General features: G+C 39.4%; 1 protein-coding gene across 2 annotated transcripts; it reads right to left on the bottom strand.

The window, feature by feature from the left end:
- Window positions 1–1,315: 1,315 nt before the first annotated feature.
- Window positions 1,316–14,935, bottom strand: tgfbr2l (transforming growth factor beta receptor-like). 2 transcript variants are annotated; one of them, XM_084908661.1, is made up of 9 exons: window positions 14,758–14,935; window positions 9,106–9,262; window positions 7,024–7,232; window positions 6,118–6,866; window positions 4,591–4,728; window positions 4,316–4,457; window positions 3,120–3,247; window positions 2,679–2,828; window positions 1,316–1,681 (listed from the first exon to the last, which is right to left on the bottom strand). In XM_084908661.1, exons 1-9 carry the CDS (start codon window positions 14,909–14,911, stop codon window positions 1,547–1,549), a joined length of 1,962 nt encoding a protein of 653 aa, XP_084764787.1. In that variant the 5' UTR covers window positions 14,912–14,935; the 3' UTR covers window positions 1,316–1,546. The 2 variants fall into 2 exon arrangements, 1 of the variants encoding a protein (XP_084764787.1); XR_014797205.1 differs by lacking the exons at window positions 1,316–1,681; window positions 2,679–2,828 and adding an exon at window positions 3,385–3,543 and having other exon boundaries at window positions 3,160–3,247.
- Window positions 14,936–15,733: the final 798 nt, after the last annotated feature.

The raw sequence follows: 15,733 nt of genomic DNA, 5'->3' as shown, positions 1-15,733 counted from the left end.
TTGTTTTTTTAACATATAGGTTTTTAGACACTAGATTGTCATTCAGGAGCTCAGCTGCCATCCATCCCTCCTGAGGAGCCAGTGCACAGCTGGCTACTAAAGAGCAGCTCTGTCAGTGTGTGGACCCATCTTAGGTAGTGAGCATTAGTGGTGTATTCAGTTTGTCTTAATGAAACTTTGTTTTCTTTGAGCTTCTAATGAGTAGCTGGTATCCACTGGTAGCAGAAGTGAACCTTTAATTTGGTTAACCATCTCCTTTGTCTTTCCTCGGTGTGTTTTAGTTTGTGGATGTCGTTTGTTTAGTTGAAATAGCGGTGTTGCCGACTTTTTGAGTTGACTCCTTTATTAATTTAAACTTAGTTTTTCACAATTTGTTCTGTTTGGCTTTTTCTTTTCCCTGTTATACCATTGTTATTCCACGTCCCGTAGCCCTTACTCTCGGGTATATAACATGCTCATTAGGGCAAATATCTAATCTAATCTAAATCTAATCAGCCAATCACACGGCAGGATCTCAATGCCTTCAAGTATGTAGACAAGCATCAGAATGTGATTTTAGGTGACTTTGAATGTGGCATGCTTGGTGGTGCCACACAGGCTGGTCTGAGTAATTCATAAACTGGTGATCTGCTGGGATATTCCCACAGAGCCTCTCCAGGGCTCACAGAGAATGGTCTGAAAAATAAAAAATATCCAGTGTGAGGCAGTTCTTTAAGCCAAAAAGCCTGAGGTCAGAGGAGAAAGGCAAACCACTTCAAACTGATAGAAAGTTAACAGTAACTCAAGCAACCGCTTGTTACATCCAAGGTATGCAGAAGAGCATCTCTAAAAGCACAAGCAGATGGGTTCCAACAACAAAAGACCACACCAGGTGCCACTCCTGTCAGCAAAGACCAGAAAACTGGGACTGCAATTTTCACAGGCTCACCAAAGTCGAGCACCAGATTGGAAAGAAGTTCCCTGGTCTGAGTCTCAATTTCTGCTGTGAAATTTGGTGTAATTAATGCAAATGCACGGCTCCATCCTCCCTTGTATCAACGGTTTAGGCTTCTGCTGGTGGTGTAATGGTGTGTAGGTTATTTTTAAGCTGTCATGTCAACATGGACCAAAATCTCAGAGAAATGTTTCCAGCACCTCGGAGAATCTTATTTTAAATCCATATGAGGCCACTCAAACAGCAAAAAAGGGGTTCAAACCAGTGATAGCAAGATGTATAGAATTGAGTGGCAGATAAGTTTATATTATTAGCATTTATAGTAATATCTTTCAGAGAAGTAATTGAAAAGAAGAAAATACACCAAGGGATGAAACTGTGTAGATGAAAAAAGTCAAATTTATTTTTTAAGATTTTTTTATCAAACAAACATAAAACCAGGGAAAAGATTTTTCTCTCCTGTTTATTCATAAATGTAGGTTATAGTCACATGACCTACAGTAGTAGGTTATAGTATAGCAATGATAAGTCACATGTCACAGCCAGTATAAAAGAATAATACCGTGACAAAATGGAGACCAGCTCCAACAAATCAAATCTTTTTCAAACTGTTCAGCGATCAGCAACTGCCAGCAGATCTATGACTGATTCGGGTGTCACATCCTCAGCAAAAGTTTGCGAAGAAGTAGGTCTGTCGTTTAAGGCAAAGTCAGTCTTTGGTTCATTTCTGTCTCCTCTGGTCTTTTGCTGGAAACATCCAGGAAGCAACAAAGAGAAAACACACAGATTCGTAATAAACAAAATCCCTCTGTTAGGTGACAACGGCTGTGTTCGCGCTGCCAGATCACTACACAACAAAGCAAAGGGGTAAAAATGGCACCAAGAGTGGGTGTGCTTGAAATATCTCAGAAAATGTACAGTCTAAAAAACATGAAATTTGGGGCCATTCTTTTCTTTATGATTGTCCCTCTAGAAGTCAATATAAAATGGCAACAGTGCAGTCATGGGGTTGCTGGTATAGATTTTTTGCTTTACACAAGTTCAACCAAATTGCACAACAATGAATTATTCTTTGGTTCATATAAAGGTTTGTCATACTATATGTTGGACCATTTTGTTCTATTTATTTATATATTCTTGTGGGAAAACTTCTTTTCTTCACATTTTATTTGAGAAAGGTAACACTACCTAAAGATTCTCCAAACTATACGACTGTGAGTTTAAAAGTTTGTGTAAAATCCCTCTCCACGTTGAGATGTTCCAGTCTGCACCAGTGGTCCATTCCCATCTGTTGAGACTGAGCTAAACTTCCATCTGTGCAAACTGGGGCAATGTCTATGAAGTGGTCCACTCTTGCTAATATTGACTTTTTGAATATCCTTATTGTGGCAAATTAGATAATCCTAACTATCAGTCAAAAACTGCTTTAACTGTAACTGTAGTTTAGATTCTTGTCAGTTTTAGTGACTTAACAATTCCTTCTCTATCAGTAAGTGTCTCATTGAAGATTAGCAGAAAAAAACACGTGTTTCTCCGACAATGCAAACACAGCGAACCATGAAGACTCGTTAGGGGGAAAACCAGTGTGAAGCAGTGAACCTCAGGCATGTCCTCCCTTTCAATCTGGAAGAAAAGAGATCTCCTCTCCTCGAGGAGACGGAGCATGAGGCATCTCCAAGTCTATTTTTCTCTCTGCTTCATTCTCTTGCCAGAGTTTCACCTCGTCTTCTTACTCCTGACTTACTTCTTCCTCGTCTTCTTCGTCTCCCACCCTGTCGTCATCTTCCGCCTGCTCCAGGGCGCTGAAGCGCTCGACCACGCAGTGAGCCGTGAGCCTGGCCTCGGGGTCGTGATCCCAGCACTCAGTGATGGTGGAACAGAAGATGTTCATCCCCTAAAGAAGATCAGCATTAGATCCAAAGGCTTCATTTGAAGACAGTGATGACTATAAGCTTGTAACAAGCAACTCTTACAATCTGATTTGGTCACGATTAGGCACATTTTGAATATCTTTGTAATTGATTTGTGAGTTTTTACACCCTGAAATAAACCACGTAAAAAATGAATTGCCTGGTATATGATTGGCTGAATTGTGAGTGGGCAGTTGACAGTGGCTATAAGCCTAAACTTTCAGTTTGTCTGTGTCTCTACATGATTTTTACTGCACTTTTACTTTTTTACTGACCTGGTGCTGCGTCCATGCTAGTGGGATGTCCGGACGTCCTCGGTCTCTCAACACCAGATCTCTCATGCTATCCACACAGGGCTGCTCACAAACCTTGGAGCCAAATGCTGGCTCATAGCTCTTCACCTCTGCAGCAATACACACACACGCATGCGCGTACACACACACACACACACACACACACACATTTATCATAAACTTTTTTTTCTGCAATGGGAGTTGTCTGACCTGTAACTGAACTTGCAGCTGTTGTCACAGGAACTACCTTTAGTTCAGCTGCACCACTCCCCCCACACTTTGGAGCAAACTTCCAAGATTGAAATTTCAGTCTTCAACCGGAGGTCATGCTTAAATCAGGTTCCGGGGACAGTAGCCATCATTTCACTTTTATGCACACGTCAACACGCCGTTTTTGTGCTAAGTTCTAAAGAACAGTGAAGAGTGCAAAGAGGTTTTGGACACATGCAAAAAACTGAGACCATCTGTCCCACGTCACCTCTTTTTTTCTTTTTTTCCCTTTTTTTTGATAAGACAGAGATCTAGTCGTTCCCCGTTTGAAAAAAACAGTGGAAAGCAAAGCAGAATTAAGCACTTTTACCCTACAGATTTAGAAAGATTACATGTCATTATATTTGTGTATCACATTACATATGCTAACTATATCAACCACACAAGCTGTAGGCAAGGAAAGCACTTTGGGCCACGCAAGATCAGTTTTAAACAAAGAAAGTGCAGGAAGCAGGCTGAGCATTACAGCCAGGGGGTGCTATGCCGTGAAGCAACTGGAGAAAGTCAGAGACTTTGGTTTTGGTTCACTTCCAGTCAAAGCAAACATACAAACGGGCTCCAAAAAACTAAACTAACTCCACCTCTTCATTCATAAAGGAAGTCTCCATGTGTTGGATATCAGTGAGTCAAAGGTTGCATACTAAATCTGTTTTGTTTTCTTTTACTTTTTTCCCTCCTTGTGGTAAGCACAGCAGAACACATTTAGTTTACTTCTGTGGTCATAGCCTCCTTTTGGACTCTGATTGATCACCTCCTTCTTTTTTTAACATAGGACTGCACAATGACTGGCATCACATCTTTGTATGGTCTTGGGCCTTAACCTAAACTGTGAAAAACATGGAGTGGCAGGTCCTCTCTATGAAGGATTTGTTCTCTTGATCTACAGAAACACAGAAAAGAACACATACCTCCAATTGCATTGCATCGAGAGGCCATCTCCCACAAGACTAGAGCCATGGAATAAACATCCATCTGTTTAAAGGCCTCGAGATCCTCCAGGTTCACCCTGGACTCAAGGACCTCAGGAGCCATGTAGCGAGCTGTCCCCACCTAGACAGAATGATAAACTCTTTTTTTGGTGCCATGCAAACAGCACATCAGACAGGTAGGCATAATAGTTTGGGTCATGGGTGTATTTAATAAAAATATTCAAACACAAACTGCACAGATGTGCACAGATTACCTGTCCACTGTTGGCATAGTCATCAACTGTAAGGGACAGGTCCAGTCTTAAAGCCAGACCAAAGTCACACAGTGCGCACTCTTTCCTGCTCTTTACCAGGATGTTACTGCTCTTGAGGTCCCGATGGGCCACTGGTACCTACAAAAACAAGCAATGCTCAAAACAACAACTTCAGCAAGGAGCCAAAAACTGTGCCCAAAATCAATCCTACAGATTCATATATATTCATATCAGATAGAGATAAATCTGTTTTGTGAAAATATTGCTGCTGTGGTATCTGTATCATGGTCCATATCCATACAATGAATCATGAGGCTTTGAGGTTTCAAACAATGCATGATTTCATTCACAATAGGCAGCATTGATTTAAAATATACTGGTAGAGTTTTCTTGGCCAGCATTTGTCAATTTAAATGGCTTTGTCCAAATCTATGTGAACCTGGAGAAAACAGTAATTAAATTGCATTATATGCTTAGGCCTTGGTCTGACAAGGGCACCTTTTCATCCTCTGTGAGTTCAGTGAATTATGTGTTGTTAATTTACTGACATAGATACAGCAGTCTACTACCTGGCAATGCAAGAATATACACTTGTGTCCTTAAGTTTGGATATTAGGAAGAAGCTGTAGAGCAAAGATTGAAAAAAAGAGAAGAAGAAGCTAAAGAGCATAGGCCTTGTGTTTGGCTAACCAAGACGAAGTATACTTTTTACCATTGTTTATCTGAGTTGTAAACAAATGATTTTAGCCACACTTCCCTTTGGCATAATAACCACTATAATCACCCTGAGTCATATATGTATCCAGTGTGGGTTAAGTGTACTGTGCGGTGGTCAGGACTAAGTTAGAAATCTGATCTGGCATTTCATGAATGACTGTAGGTGTGCGTATAGAGCCAAAGCTTCACTTAAGCAAGTCTAGTTTTAACCAGCTTCTTTGTAAATGCAATCTCTCAGCCAGCATTTGTTTCATTAAATCTGCTTTAGAAGTTAGTAAATGGCATTGAAACCTTTGTAATGTAAAAAGGGGGTAATTCATAAACATGCAAAGCATACAAACATTTCATTGCTGGCGTTCAAATCCTTGAATAACTGCAACTTATTTAATCAAAGCCATGCAACTCAAAATTCATCCATGCAATGTACTAAAATCAAAGTTAATACTTGATGACTAATAATTAATTTGATTATTTTCAGGAGTTATATTTCTTTCTAGAACAATCATGCTCAATAATATCTTAAAGACCTTATAGCAACATATTATCCCAGACTGTGGGCTTACTTGTGGTTCCTATGGGAGATAGGGTCTTCAGCTTCGGTGTTTGATACCACTATTGTAGTTTAATTGTTAGTAATTCATTTAAAATTCATTCCCTTTCCCTTTGAAGCATCTTGAGACTACTGTTGTTATTATTTGGTGCTAAACAAATGGAATTGAACTGAATCTAAACTTCATGGTGGATTCCCTTCAGCTCTTCGTTGGGACCATCAATAATAATAAATCTTAGAAGATGATAGGTTAAATTTACCTTTGGTAGCCCACTGGGTGTTGTGTCACTATGAAGGTGAGCTAATCCTTTAGCAATGCTGCCTGCCATGGCAACAAGTTCTTCCCAGCTCAATATGTTAGCTGAGAGGAAGTCCTGCAGATTTCCTAGGCTGTGATAGGCTAAAACCAGCCAGTAGGTGTGTGGGGTGTGGCCCGACAGGCCCCTTTCCTCAGCTGCTAGGAACTGAATCACATTATCGTGCTGTAGCTCGGGGTCAGCAAAGATGGAGCATTCATTTCTCCATGAGGCGTACTCCACATCCGGAAACACCTTCACCGCCACAGTTTCATAGCTATTAACTCCACCTTTCTCGCCCTGGAGCAGCCATCCCCTCCACACTTCGGCAAAGCGCCCCTTCCCCACCAGCACATCCAGTTTGATAGGTAGCAGTTCAGCTGGCTGGCCCTGCCAACTGGTCATACCGCTGATAGTGTCACTGTTAAGAGGTTGAACCTTGGTGTTCGACTCATCCTGTTCAGCATCAGTCACACCTCCTCCTCCACCTTCTCCCTGAGCACCCAGGCCCCCACATGGTAGATCCAAGGCCTGGTAAAGCTCAGGGGTGCGTTTAGTGGGCCAGTCAGGGCATACTGATGGAGCTGGTTTGTCAGGACGACGTATGCGGTAGAAATAGAAGGCAGCAATGCCAACTATGGCCACCAGAATAGGGGGCACCAAACTAACCACTACCACAGGGATCACATCCTTACTTTGGAGCGGTAAGAATCCTGCAGGAACAGAGGATTTTATCAGTTAACCACTGATTTAGCTACCTGTTCATTGTTTTATCTATTCATCCACCTAGCTGGATTTCATTATATTCACATATTTATCTTTTCATGCATTTATTCTTTCCCACACTCCCTCGTTCCTCCTTCTCTTCACCATTTGCTCCCTTGTCGAAGACAAGTTTGTCGTTACATTCATGTTCACCCTGGCATCCACAGACCATCATGGAGTCATTTGCAGCCTGTGGGACCATATGACACTCCCTGGAAGTGAAGGTCTGCAGCAGGTCAGGACTGATACCATCCAGTGGCAGATTTGGGTGGTGACACATTGTGTACACTGTCATTGTGTTGTTTGCCTTCCTCCTGGAGGAGCAGACAAAAAAAATTAGAAACATTAGAAAGTAACGCATGCCTCTTTACTTAAAGAGGAGTTTACATCCTGCTGATGTGAGAGAGATGAGACATCATCTCATACATTTATCTTTGAATCCATTTATACAGTCATCAAGACAGCTCTGACTGAGGACAGTCACGAGACTAGCAAGGAGACTTGCAGACCAGCAACCTGTTGAGGATGTACCCAGTCCCTCTCACTATGGACTGGACAAGCAGAAGAAAGTGGATGGAAGTTCAGCCCTTTATACCACTTCTATTACCCCTGCTGTTAAATATGTTAATGTGTAACTGGCCAAAAAGAAAATGCATCCCATCTTCCTCCACTTATCCAGTTCAGCCAGGGCTGGAGCGTTTTCCAGCTGGCAAAAGGTATAGTACACCCAGGATGAGTTGAGAGTTTGTTGCTGGGCTAATTCAGAGAGACAGACAATATTCAAACTAACATCGATGTACAACTTACAATCACCAGTTAACCTAATATACATGTCTTTGGACTGTGAAAGGAAGCTGGGAAACTACATGAGCACAGGGAGAACATACAGACTAACTCCTGGAATGTTAATTTGCATCTAAGCTAATTTTATTAAAGCTATTATACTATAACATTTTTTTCTTTTGAAAAACAATCATTTCAGAGAATCACTGATTTGTTTATTACACCCGATTTGGGCTTGTACAAGACCACAGCTACATGGTGATGTTCTCATGTCTTGTAGTTTTCTATAAACTAACGCTTGAAGAGGCCTGAGTGCAGGGTCTTTTTTACAATACAAGAGAATAATAGAATACTGGCTACTGGCTACTGCATTATTAATAATGTTAATAAAAGCAATCTCTAAGCTCATCCCAAAGTCTGCTCACAAGCCAGCTGTTCAACAATCTGTAGGGTTGTTTGTTTGTTGTTGCTTTTGACCATTTTTGGTAGTATTTTTTCATCTTCATCCAATAAACACATCAAAGAGTAAAGCAGAAAATAAAAGTACCTCAAACCTTCACTGAGCTACAGTACGTGAGTAAACAGAGTTTTGAATCTTTGCACCACTGATGCAAAGATGACACCAGTGAAGTGGAGTTTACACAAACACCGTGTTCCTGACAGAGAGTCTACAGACTGTGTATATTTGCCCTGAATAAACCAATTTTCTTCTCCTCTTTTCTTCTGTCAGTTCTCTATTGCTGGTTTCCTTGAGAGAGCTGGGAGGGTCAGGCTGGCTCACGTGCACAGGAAATGAGAGGGGGGGGTGTAGCGAGGGGATCACAGTGTAGGACTGCTATCCAAACAAAACTACCAATCAGCAAAAACTTTCCAGTCATGAAGAAAGCAGCAGCAGAAAGCTGGCGTGAAGTTTTGAAGCTACAGAGATTCTCTCTAATAGAAAAATGAACCAAAAACTATGAAAAAGGCCAAACTGTGGTCACATGTTTTGTTTGCGTTCGTGCGTGTGAGGCTGTGTGTGTTTTCATTTAAGTCCAACAGTAGCACGCTGAGAGAAATCACTTCAGGATGTTTCATAATACTGATCGACACCATATTGAACCAGCTCGGCTGTACTGTTCTCTTATCTGCAGACTCATGGGACAGTGCTGAAGAATAACAATGTAGGCATGGTCATTTTATAGCATTTCTATGGATGTTAGAGGCTTCAGGATGTGCTGTATTAAACAAATAACAAAACAGTCAGCTAGAAAACATCAAACTGAGGAGAAGTAAAAACTACCATGTGTCTATTTTCTCATGTAGTTACCTATATACAGGTTAGGTCATAGGCTCTATAAGTTTCCCCACAGAAGACAGACAAAACAAATCATAGGAATATAAGTTACTCAAAAAGGGTCTCACCATATGGCCATGCAGATCTCTTCAGTGGTGTTACAGAAAGAGCTCAAGTTGCAGTTGCTGGAGCATATGTTGCCTTCGCACATCGGCGTGGATACCTCACACCACCTGCATAAATTGAAGCTCAGGTGGCTTAAAGACTGGACATCAACTGGAAGACCTTCAGGGTAAGAAACAGATGAATCAGAAATCAGCAGGAAAAATGACAACATGAGTCATTTCAGCCAACCCCAAAGCTCATTTGTAGCAGCCGTGGGAATTATGCTGCAGGACCAGAGGTATATAGTTTAGTATAAACACATATAGTATGAAGTTGGTGTCGACAAACACAACGCTTTAACAAGATCCCTGTTTATTTCCTGTTTCCACTCCCATTCTGTTGTATAAAACAGCGGCCCCAATCTTTCTTGCGCCACGGACCGGTTTAACGTCAAACAATATTTTCACGGACCGGCCTTTAAGGTGTCGCGGATAAATACAACAAAATAAAATGATACGACCAAGACAAAAACTGTGGTATTTTGTAAATATCATAATAAACGCAAATTCACTGTGTAATTGTGTTACTTTATTAGCAGCGTCCTCCTGAAATGCGCCAACAACACTGAGAGTGACGTCCTCCTCTCTGTCCCTTAATGCTCTCTGGTCGCTATGGCAACGCGTAAACATTTATTTCAAAATAAGACAACTACAACACGGGAAAAGACCCAGGGAGACCGAGTTAACGAGGAAAAACCTGAAAACCACAAATTTCACACCTGACCCTCAACTCTCGCGGCCCGGTACCAAACGACTCACGGACCGTTACCGGGGATTGAGGACCGCTGGTATAAAACGTTTTAGGCAGTGGAGTTAGTGATCTCATCCGGTTTTCACAATTTGAAAAAGGCACAAAATTGCTACTTATTCACTAAAGTATATCTTAGGATAAAAATTAAAACAGGCAGACCATTTTCAAACTGTTTATATGCTGGTGCTCCATGGATCACAAGGTGGATGGTGTCACTCATCTCTGGCCCGATGGATGTGACATTCAAATCAGTCCATGGGCCACAAATGTCATTTATATGCAATGCATGGCAGAGCTTTAACTTACATTTGTGCATACACGTTTTTAATGCCGTGCTGAAGCAGAGGAGATTAGCTTTGAGGCTTGTGATATGTGATAATATAATGACAGCTGAAAGTGTTGAGGGCAACAGGCAGCTGTGTTCTCGGTTTTAGCTGGAGGTTCCAACATAGTAAAGTTCAAAACATCCTACTGCATCAGCTCTGCCACGTACAGAATTACATAAAGTGAATGTGACTTAGAGCAGGATATGGGTGTGTCCCTTTGGAGCTGAAAACTGTTAGCAAGCAGTCTCTCAAAGAAATAAGCAGACTTTATTTCTTTGTGTGTGCGGTTTTAGGCTTTGGTATTTGTACTATGTGGTTGTTGTGTATTTGTCTGTAGAGTAAGTGAATATCTTTACACTATGCTTGAGCTTGCATATGCGTGTGTTGCTCTGCCAGATTGCCATCCCACCCAGATGACACAGATATAATGGCCCAAGCAACAGACATGCTGCACTTATGATATCATGCATTCCCAGAATAGTCAAAGTTTTAATGATGCTGCTGTGTAAAAACATTCTGCTGAAGGTAAAAGTCATGTAAATGCAAAGTAGCCATTCTGCAGCGCAGTATAATTCATGTATATTGAGGTTCTGTCTTTATACCATCTACAAAGTAACTAAAGTAACAGAAGCAGTAAAAAATTATTAAGTAAAAAGTAGAGTGGAGTACAGGGTATGATATTTATAATTCAAGTGTGTAGTAACAACATAAAGTGGCATAAAATGGAAAGCTAAAATGGGTCCTCTCAACGACACAGGCATACACAAACAGAAATCCCAGTGTTGCATGGATATCTATGTAAACATGTACTCAATTACACACACAAACCCAACCACAATGCATTATAATTAGATATGCTCTACACACACATACAGAGTAGTACACATAAACACACAGCAGTTCATTAACTCTGTAACACACAAATGCACATACAAATACACATACAAATACACGCACACACACACACACACAAAGCCGAAGCAGTTCCAGATGTTTCTTCCAAACTGGGCTGAAGACAAAGGAAGAAAGAGTTGGGATGTAAAAAGCTTGAATCAGCATCACAGGCTCTGCATGTACTCAAATGTTTATCTTTGTAAGGGTCAGTATGAGTTTTAGAGATTGGGTATGTGGACATTTGTGGAAAGTTAGTAACTTTCAACTGGTCCCAATTTAGGGACCCGCCTTCAAAGGCTGTCTGCAGTTAATTTACTTTATCAGATACAAAGTCTAACATCATACAAAAACTAAACCTATTGCATGATGTTAACTTTAATAACATGTTAATAATACTATCATTGTAATGTAAAATAAAAAACAAACTAATGTTACTAAGTAGGCTAGAGTATAGTTTGCTTTCAGGTCGAGTACTACTACCACTTACTTGCACCATCATTTATTTATACTCATGCAGCTGTGACAGCATGGCTACCTAAAAAGGCCATTTAAAATATCAGTAACCCTACAAAAACAAAGTAGAATAAGCACAACAAATATCACACAATATTAAACACACTCCCAAATATTTCAGAGGTAAATATCATGTTATTTAATGGTTAATTACAGTTTGGAGTAAAAATATATCAACATGTAAATGATGATGTATTATCATGTCATAATGTTACCCAGCAGTATCCAGCAGTTACAGGCAGCATCTGTTATAGCCGCAATACATAAATATATTAATGCATTTATAGCCATAATGCAAATAACTAATCATGCATGGTAAGTGCTTTTATTTTTTGGTATTTAATTATGTAAAGCTTGATGTGTGATTTCGCTGGTAACAGGACATTTACATGATTGAATTACTAAAGCAAAAGTTCTAAATACTTGTCCCACCCTCTGAAGTTATAATATGGTTGAGGTTGAGGTTAGGGTAGGTGGCCTGGACTGAATTAAGACCCTCAAGAGTTAGAAGTACACACATGTGTGTGTGTGTGTGTGTGTGTGTGTGTGTGTGTGTGTGTGTGTGTGTGTGTGTGTGTGTGTGTGTGTGCCTCCAGGAATAAATTGAAGCCAGAAGTGAGCTGCATCGAGAGCCAAGTTAGCATCCAACACTCCTCCCTCAAAAAGGCTCATGGGAAATGTGAGCGCTCCATGCTACTCGGAGGAGGAGGAGGCCCTCCCTATCACAACTCCAACTTTACTTAAGACACACACACAGATAGACACACAAACAGGAGATTTAAGCTTATACACATATGCATGTTGCACTCATGTACAACACGCGCAAAACAAACTGATTTTTATTTACATTATGTTGACAGAAATGTCTGACATTTTGTAAAATACCTTCACTTGCATCCATGGTTAAATGTTCCAATTACTGATGCATTCAGCCGGCAGCTTGCTGGCTTATCTTGGTCCTAAGACTATAAACATAGAGACTTCAAGTCTGGCTCTGAGAAACTAGCCAGATAACAGACTGTTTCGTTGTTGCATTATTATGAAATTTAAAACTATCATTGTTTACAGATTTGCAAAGTATTTATGCTACATAATTTACCATCTAATTTTTCTCTTAATTAATGTGAGTAAACACACAAGCAGGAGTCCCACAGGATTGTGTTGAAGCCAGTAGCCATTAATGTTTGTTTTGAATTTAATGATAAATTTGAGTGAGGCGACATAAATACTTAGTAGAATATTAGTAGACGAGTAGTTTCCAGAGTTGGGAGTTTCTGGTGTTCTCATCTTCAAAACATTATTTAAGAGAAAAATTACAATGAACGACTACAACAGAGACTCCAATAAACTAATTAAATCATGCACATCAGCTTGTAAGTCAGTATTGTTTTATGCTTGCTTCCAACTGAATTAAAGATCTTCTTTAAGTTGCTCCAACCTGCCTCATATGCCTGGATTTTTTTTTTATCGCTATTGTTTGGTCATAATCTTTACCTTTTCCTTTTTGTTATTAATCCCTTCCATGATTGGGGACTAGTACTGCTCATGTTCTTTATTCCTATCATTGAATTAAAATTTAAAGAAACATACCAACGGTTTCAATACAACATTTCAGCGTTTTTCACTTTTCACACAGGCAGTAAATCTGGATGCAAACAAAAGCTCCTCCAATGTGAGTAAAATCATAAAACATTTTTTTTAAAACAACCTCATGCTGTATGAGAGACTGGAACAATGAAAAGTTGATATTTATGCATGGATGGTGCTCTGAGACATCTTTGAGGTGCTGTATTTGTCACTATGTGCAGTAAATCAGACTGAAGTGACAGGATATTTGTATTTTTCAGCACTCCCTTTGTACTGTTGTTCGTTTGGGAATTTATCTTTTTGAAATATGTATTCTGTTCAATTTCTTCTGTAAGTACAAGAAAAGTGTCCAAAAGCATTAACACACTCTTTCTTTTAGTGCCAGTCTGTGTCTTCTCCAATGTCTTAAACAGCGCCAAGATGTGACTGTGTGTGTAGCCATTCATGAGGACTTTCAGATACACTCACTCTTTGTTAGATATGAGATAATAAGCTGCCCTTTAACAGGAACTGCATGCATAATGACCATGGTGGAAAGCACATTTACTCAAGCAGAGAATCCATTTCTGCATTTTGAAGGCAGTTACTGTCTGTTTTACTGCATGTTTTGCTATAGATTGAACCATGTCTAACAAGAAATACAATATATACAAGACTAAAGCTGAAATGGAATTTGATTGTTGATAGAAAAGATATCTTTTTCGATAACTGCCAAAACAAATTACATTTAAAAATGCTGACCATTTCATGCTTTTATTTTGAAATATGTTAACAACTTTGTTTTCGCCTTTTTTGAAGTTTGAATTATTGATATTATGACTTTAAAAACCAGGAAGTCAAGCGAACTGATTTGTTGAGAAACTTATTTGAATATGAAATGGTGCAGACATTATTTAGAATCCCACATGAAATAAATCAAATCCACTCCAACCAGCAAGAGTAAAATAGTGTAAAACACAATGTTCAGGAGTACATAACATCTGTAATATTCACATGGGTCATATCTTTGTATTGAGTACATTTAAATGAATATGTTTAAATTAAGACTATGTTTTAGACTACGTTTTACTTAGGTAACATTTTTCATTCAGGACTTTTAGAGTATCAGAGAGAGATTAAAAGAGCTCAAACAGGAAAATGCTGCTGAGACTTTAATGGCTCAGGATCCATCGTTTGAATCAGAAGACAGTCACATTTAGCATCTTATCTGCTGATGGAACTGATAATATTTGTGGACTGCTGACAATACACAAAGCTGATAAACTAAACTACATGAATGATATTTGTGTACTTTTCTGTTGACACTGCAACTAAGCTACATGAATCTGATACCTTCGTTGAAACTTTTATTGCTACATGAATCTTCCACTCTCACTTGATAACACATGAGTATTTCTTCATGTGCTGTATAGTCATTTCAACCAAGATAAAGGATCTGAGTAGCTTTTCCAAAACAAAACGTCCCTCCTCTCTGTCATGCCCTCCGCTCGGCCCTCCAGCTCCGAGGAAAAGAGAGAAACAGCCCAGAAATCAGGCAGCACTCACAGGCAGTCAGGAGGACGAGGATCCCGGTCCAAATCGTCCAGCACTGAGCCATCATCTTCCGGCAAGGTAAGTCGATGAAACTCAGGGGGCCCCGGTCAGTCGGTGTGTTGGTGTTTCGGTCTTCAGTCCCCGGTGTCAGCGGAGAGCCTCTCATGTAGGCAGAGAAAGAGAGAGGGAGCCCAGATGTTTTTCATCCTGATGTGGGCTGGCCCCGCCCCCTTCTACTGCCTCTGTTTCTGTGTCTCATTTCTCCACATGTGACACACAGCGGTGGAAACAGTATTCACTCAGTGTAAAAGTACTCAATTACAACAAAGTCCTGCTTTCAAAAAAGTCCGCAAACAAAAATCATCGTAAATACTTTTTAAAAACGTATTTTAAGTTATTATAAGTTTTTCATATTCGCAGGGGAAAAACAAACAATTAAAGCAGGTGCCCTTTTTATGACTTTACATCACCTTTTCATTGAGAATTTTTTTCCTTGTAATTTCTTTAAAAAATTACAAAAAACCATAGTGTCATCGTGTGTTTATTATTTGTACTCATGAGCATTTAAACAATGATAAATTTTTGGTAATTATTTTTAACAGGTTAATTTTGAAAACAGGAAATGTTGTTTTTATTGCTCTTTTATTTTATTATTATTACTGTTTTGTTATTACTGCATTCATTATAATTAATTATAATTTAATTTAATATTTCGCATTTACCTTATTGTTACAGAAAGAAAATAAATGGACATCAAAGAAAATGATTTGATATTGTTCATGATATAATTTTACACTTTACATATTTAAAAGCAGGAAAAATCCAAACGTATCAGTCCTGTTTTGACAGCCTCTTAAATGCAGTGACATTACTTACTTAATTCAAATTCTTGGCCAAATAGCACCAAGAATGTTTATGAAACTATTTTTCTGTTCTTTTTTTATAGAGCAAAATCAAACTTTCATTGTATAGCATTTATTATGTTGCA

The sequence above is a fragment of the Perissodus microlepis genome, chromosome 16 (genome assembly GCF_051167445.1).
Source record: "Perissodus microlepis isolate ML-2025 ecotype Zambia chromosome 16, ASM5116744v1, whole genome shotgun sequence".
NCBI classification, from domain to species: Eukaryota; Metazoa; Chordata; class Actinopteri; order Cichliformes; family Cichlidae; genus Perissodus; species Perissodus microlepis.
Note: the sequence above shows the minus strand (reverse complement) of the source record. Positions and strands in the feature narration are given on the sequence as shown.

Excerpts from the sequence above, each read along its gene's own strand:
- tgfbr2l (XM_084908661.1), bottom strand. The coding sequence starts at position 14,911 with ATGAGAGGCTCTCCGCTGACACCGGGGACTGAAGACCGAAACACCAAC. Across the intron at positions 7,233-9,105 it reads GAGATCTGCATGGCCATATG|GAGGAAGGCAAACAACACAA; the intron begins GTGAGACCCTTT and ends CTGCTCCTCCAG. Across the intron at positions 4,729-6,117 it reads CACCCAGTGGGCTACCAAAG|GTACCAGTGGCCCATCGGGA; the intron begins GTAAATTTAACC and ends TTGTTTTTGTAG.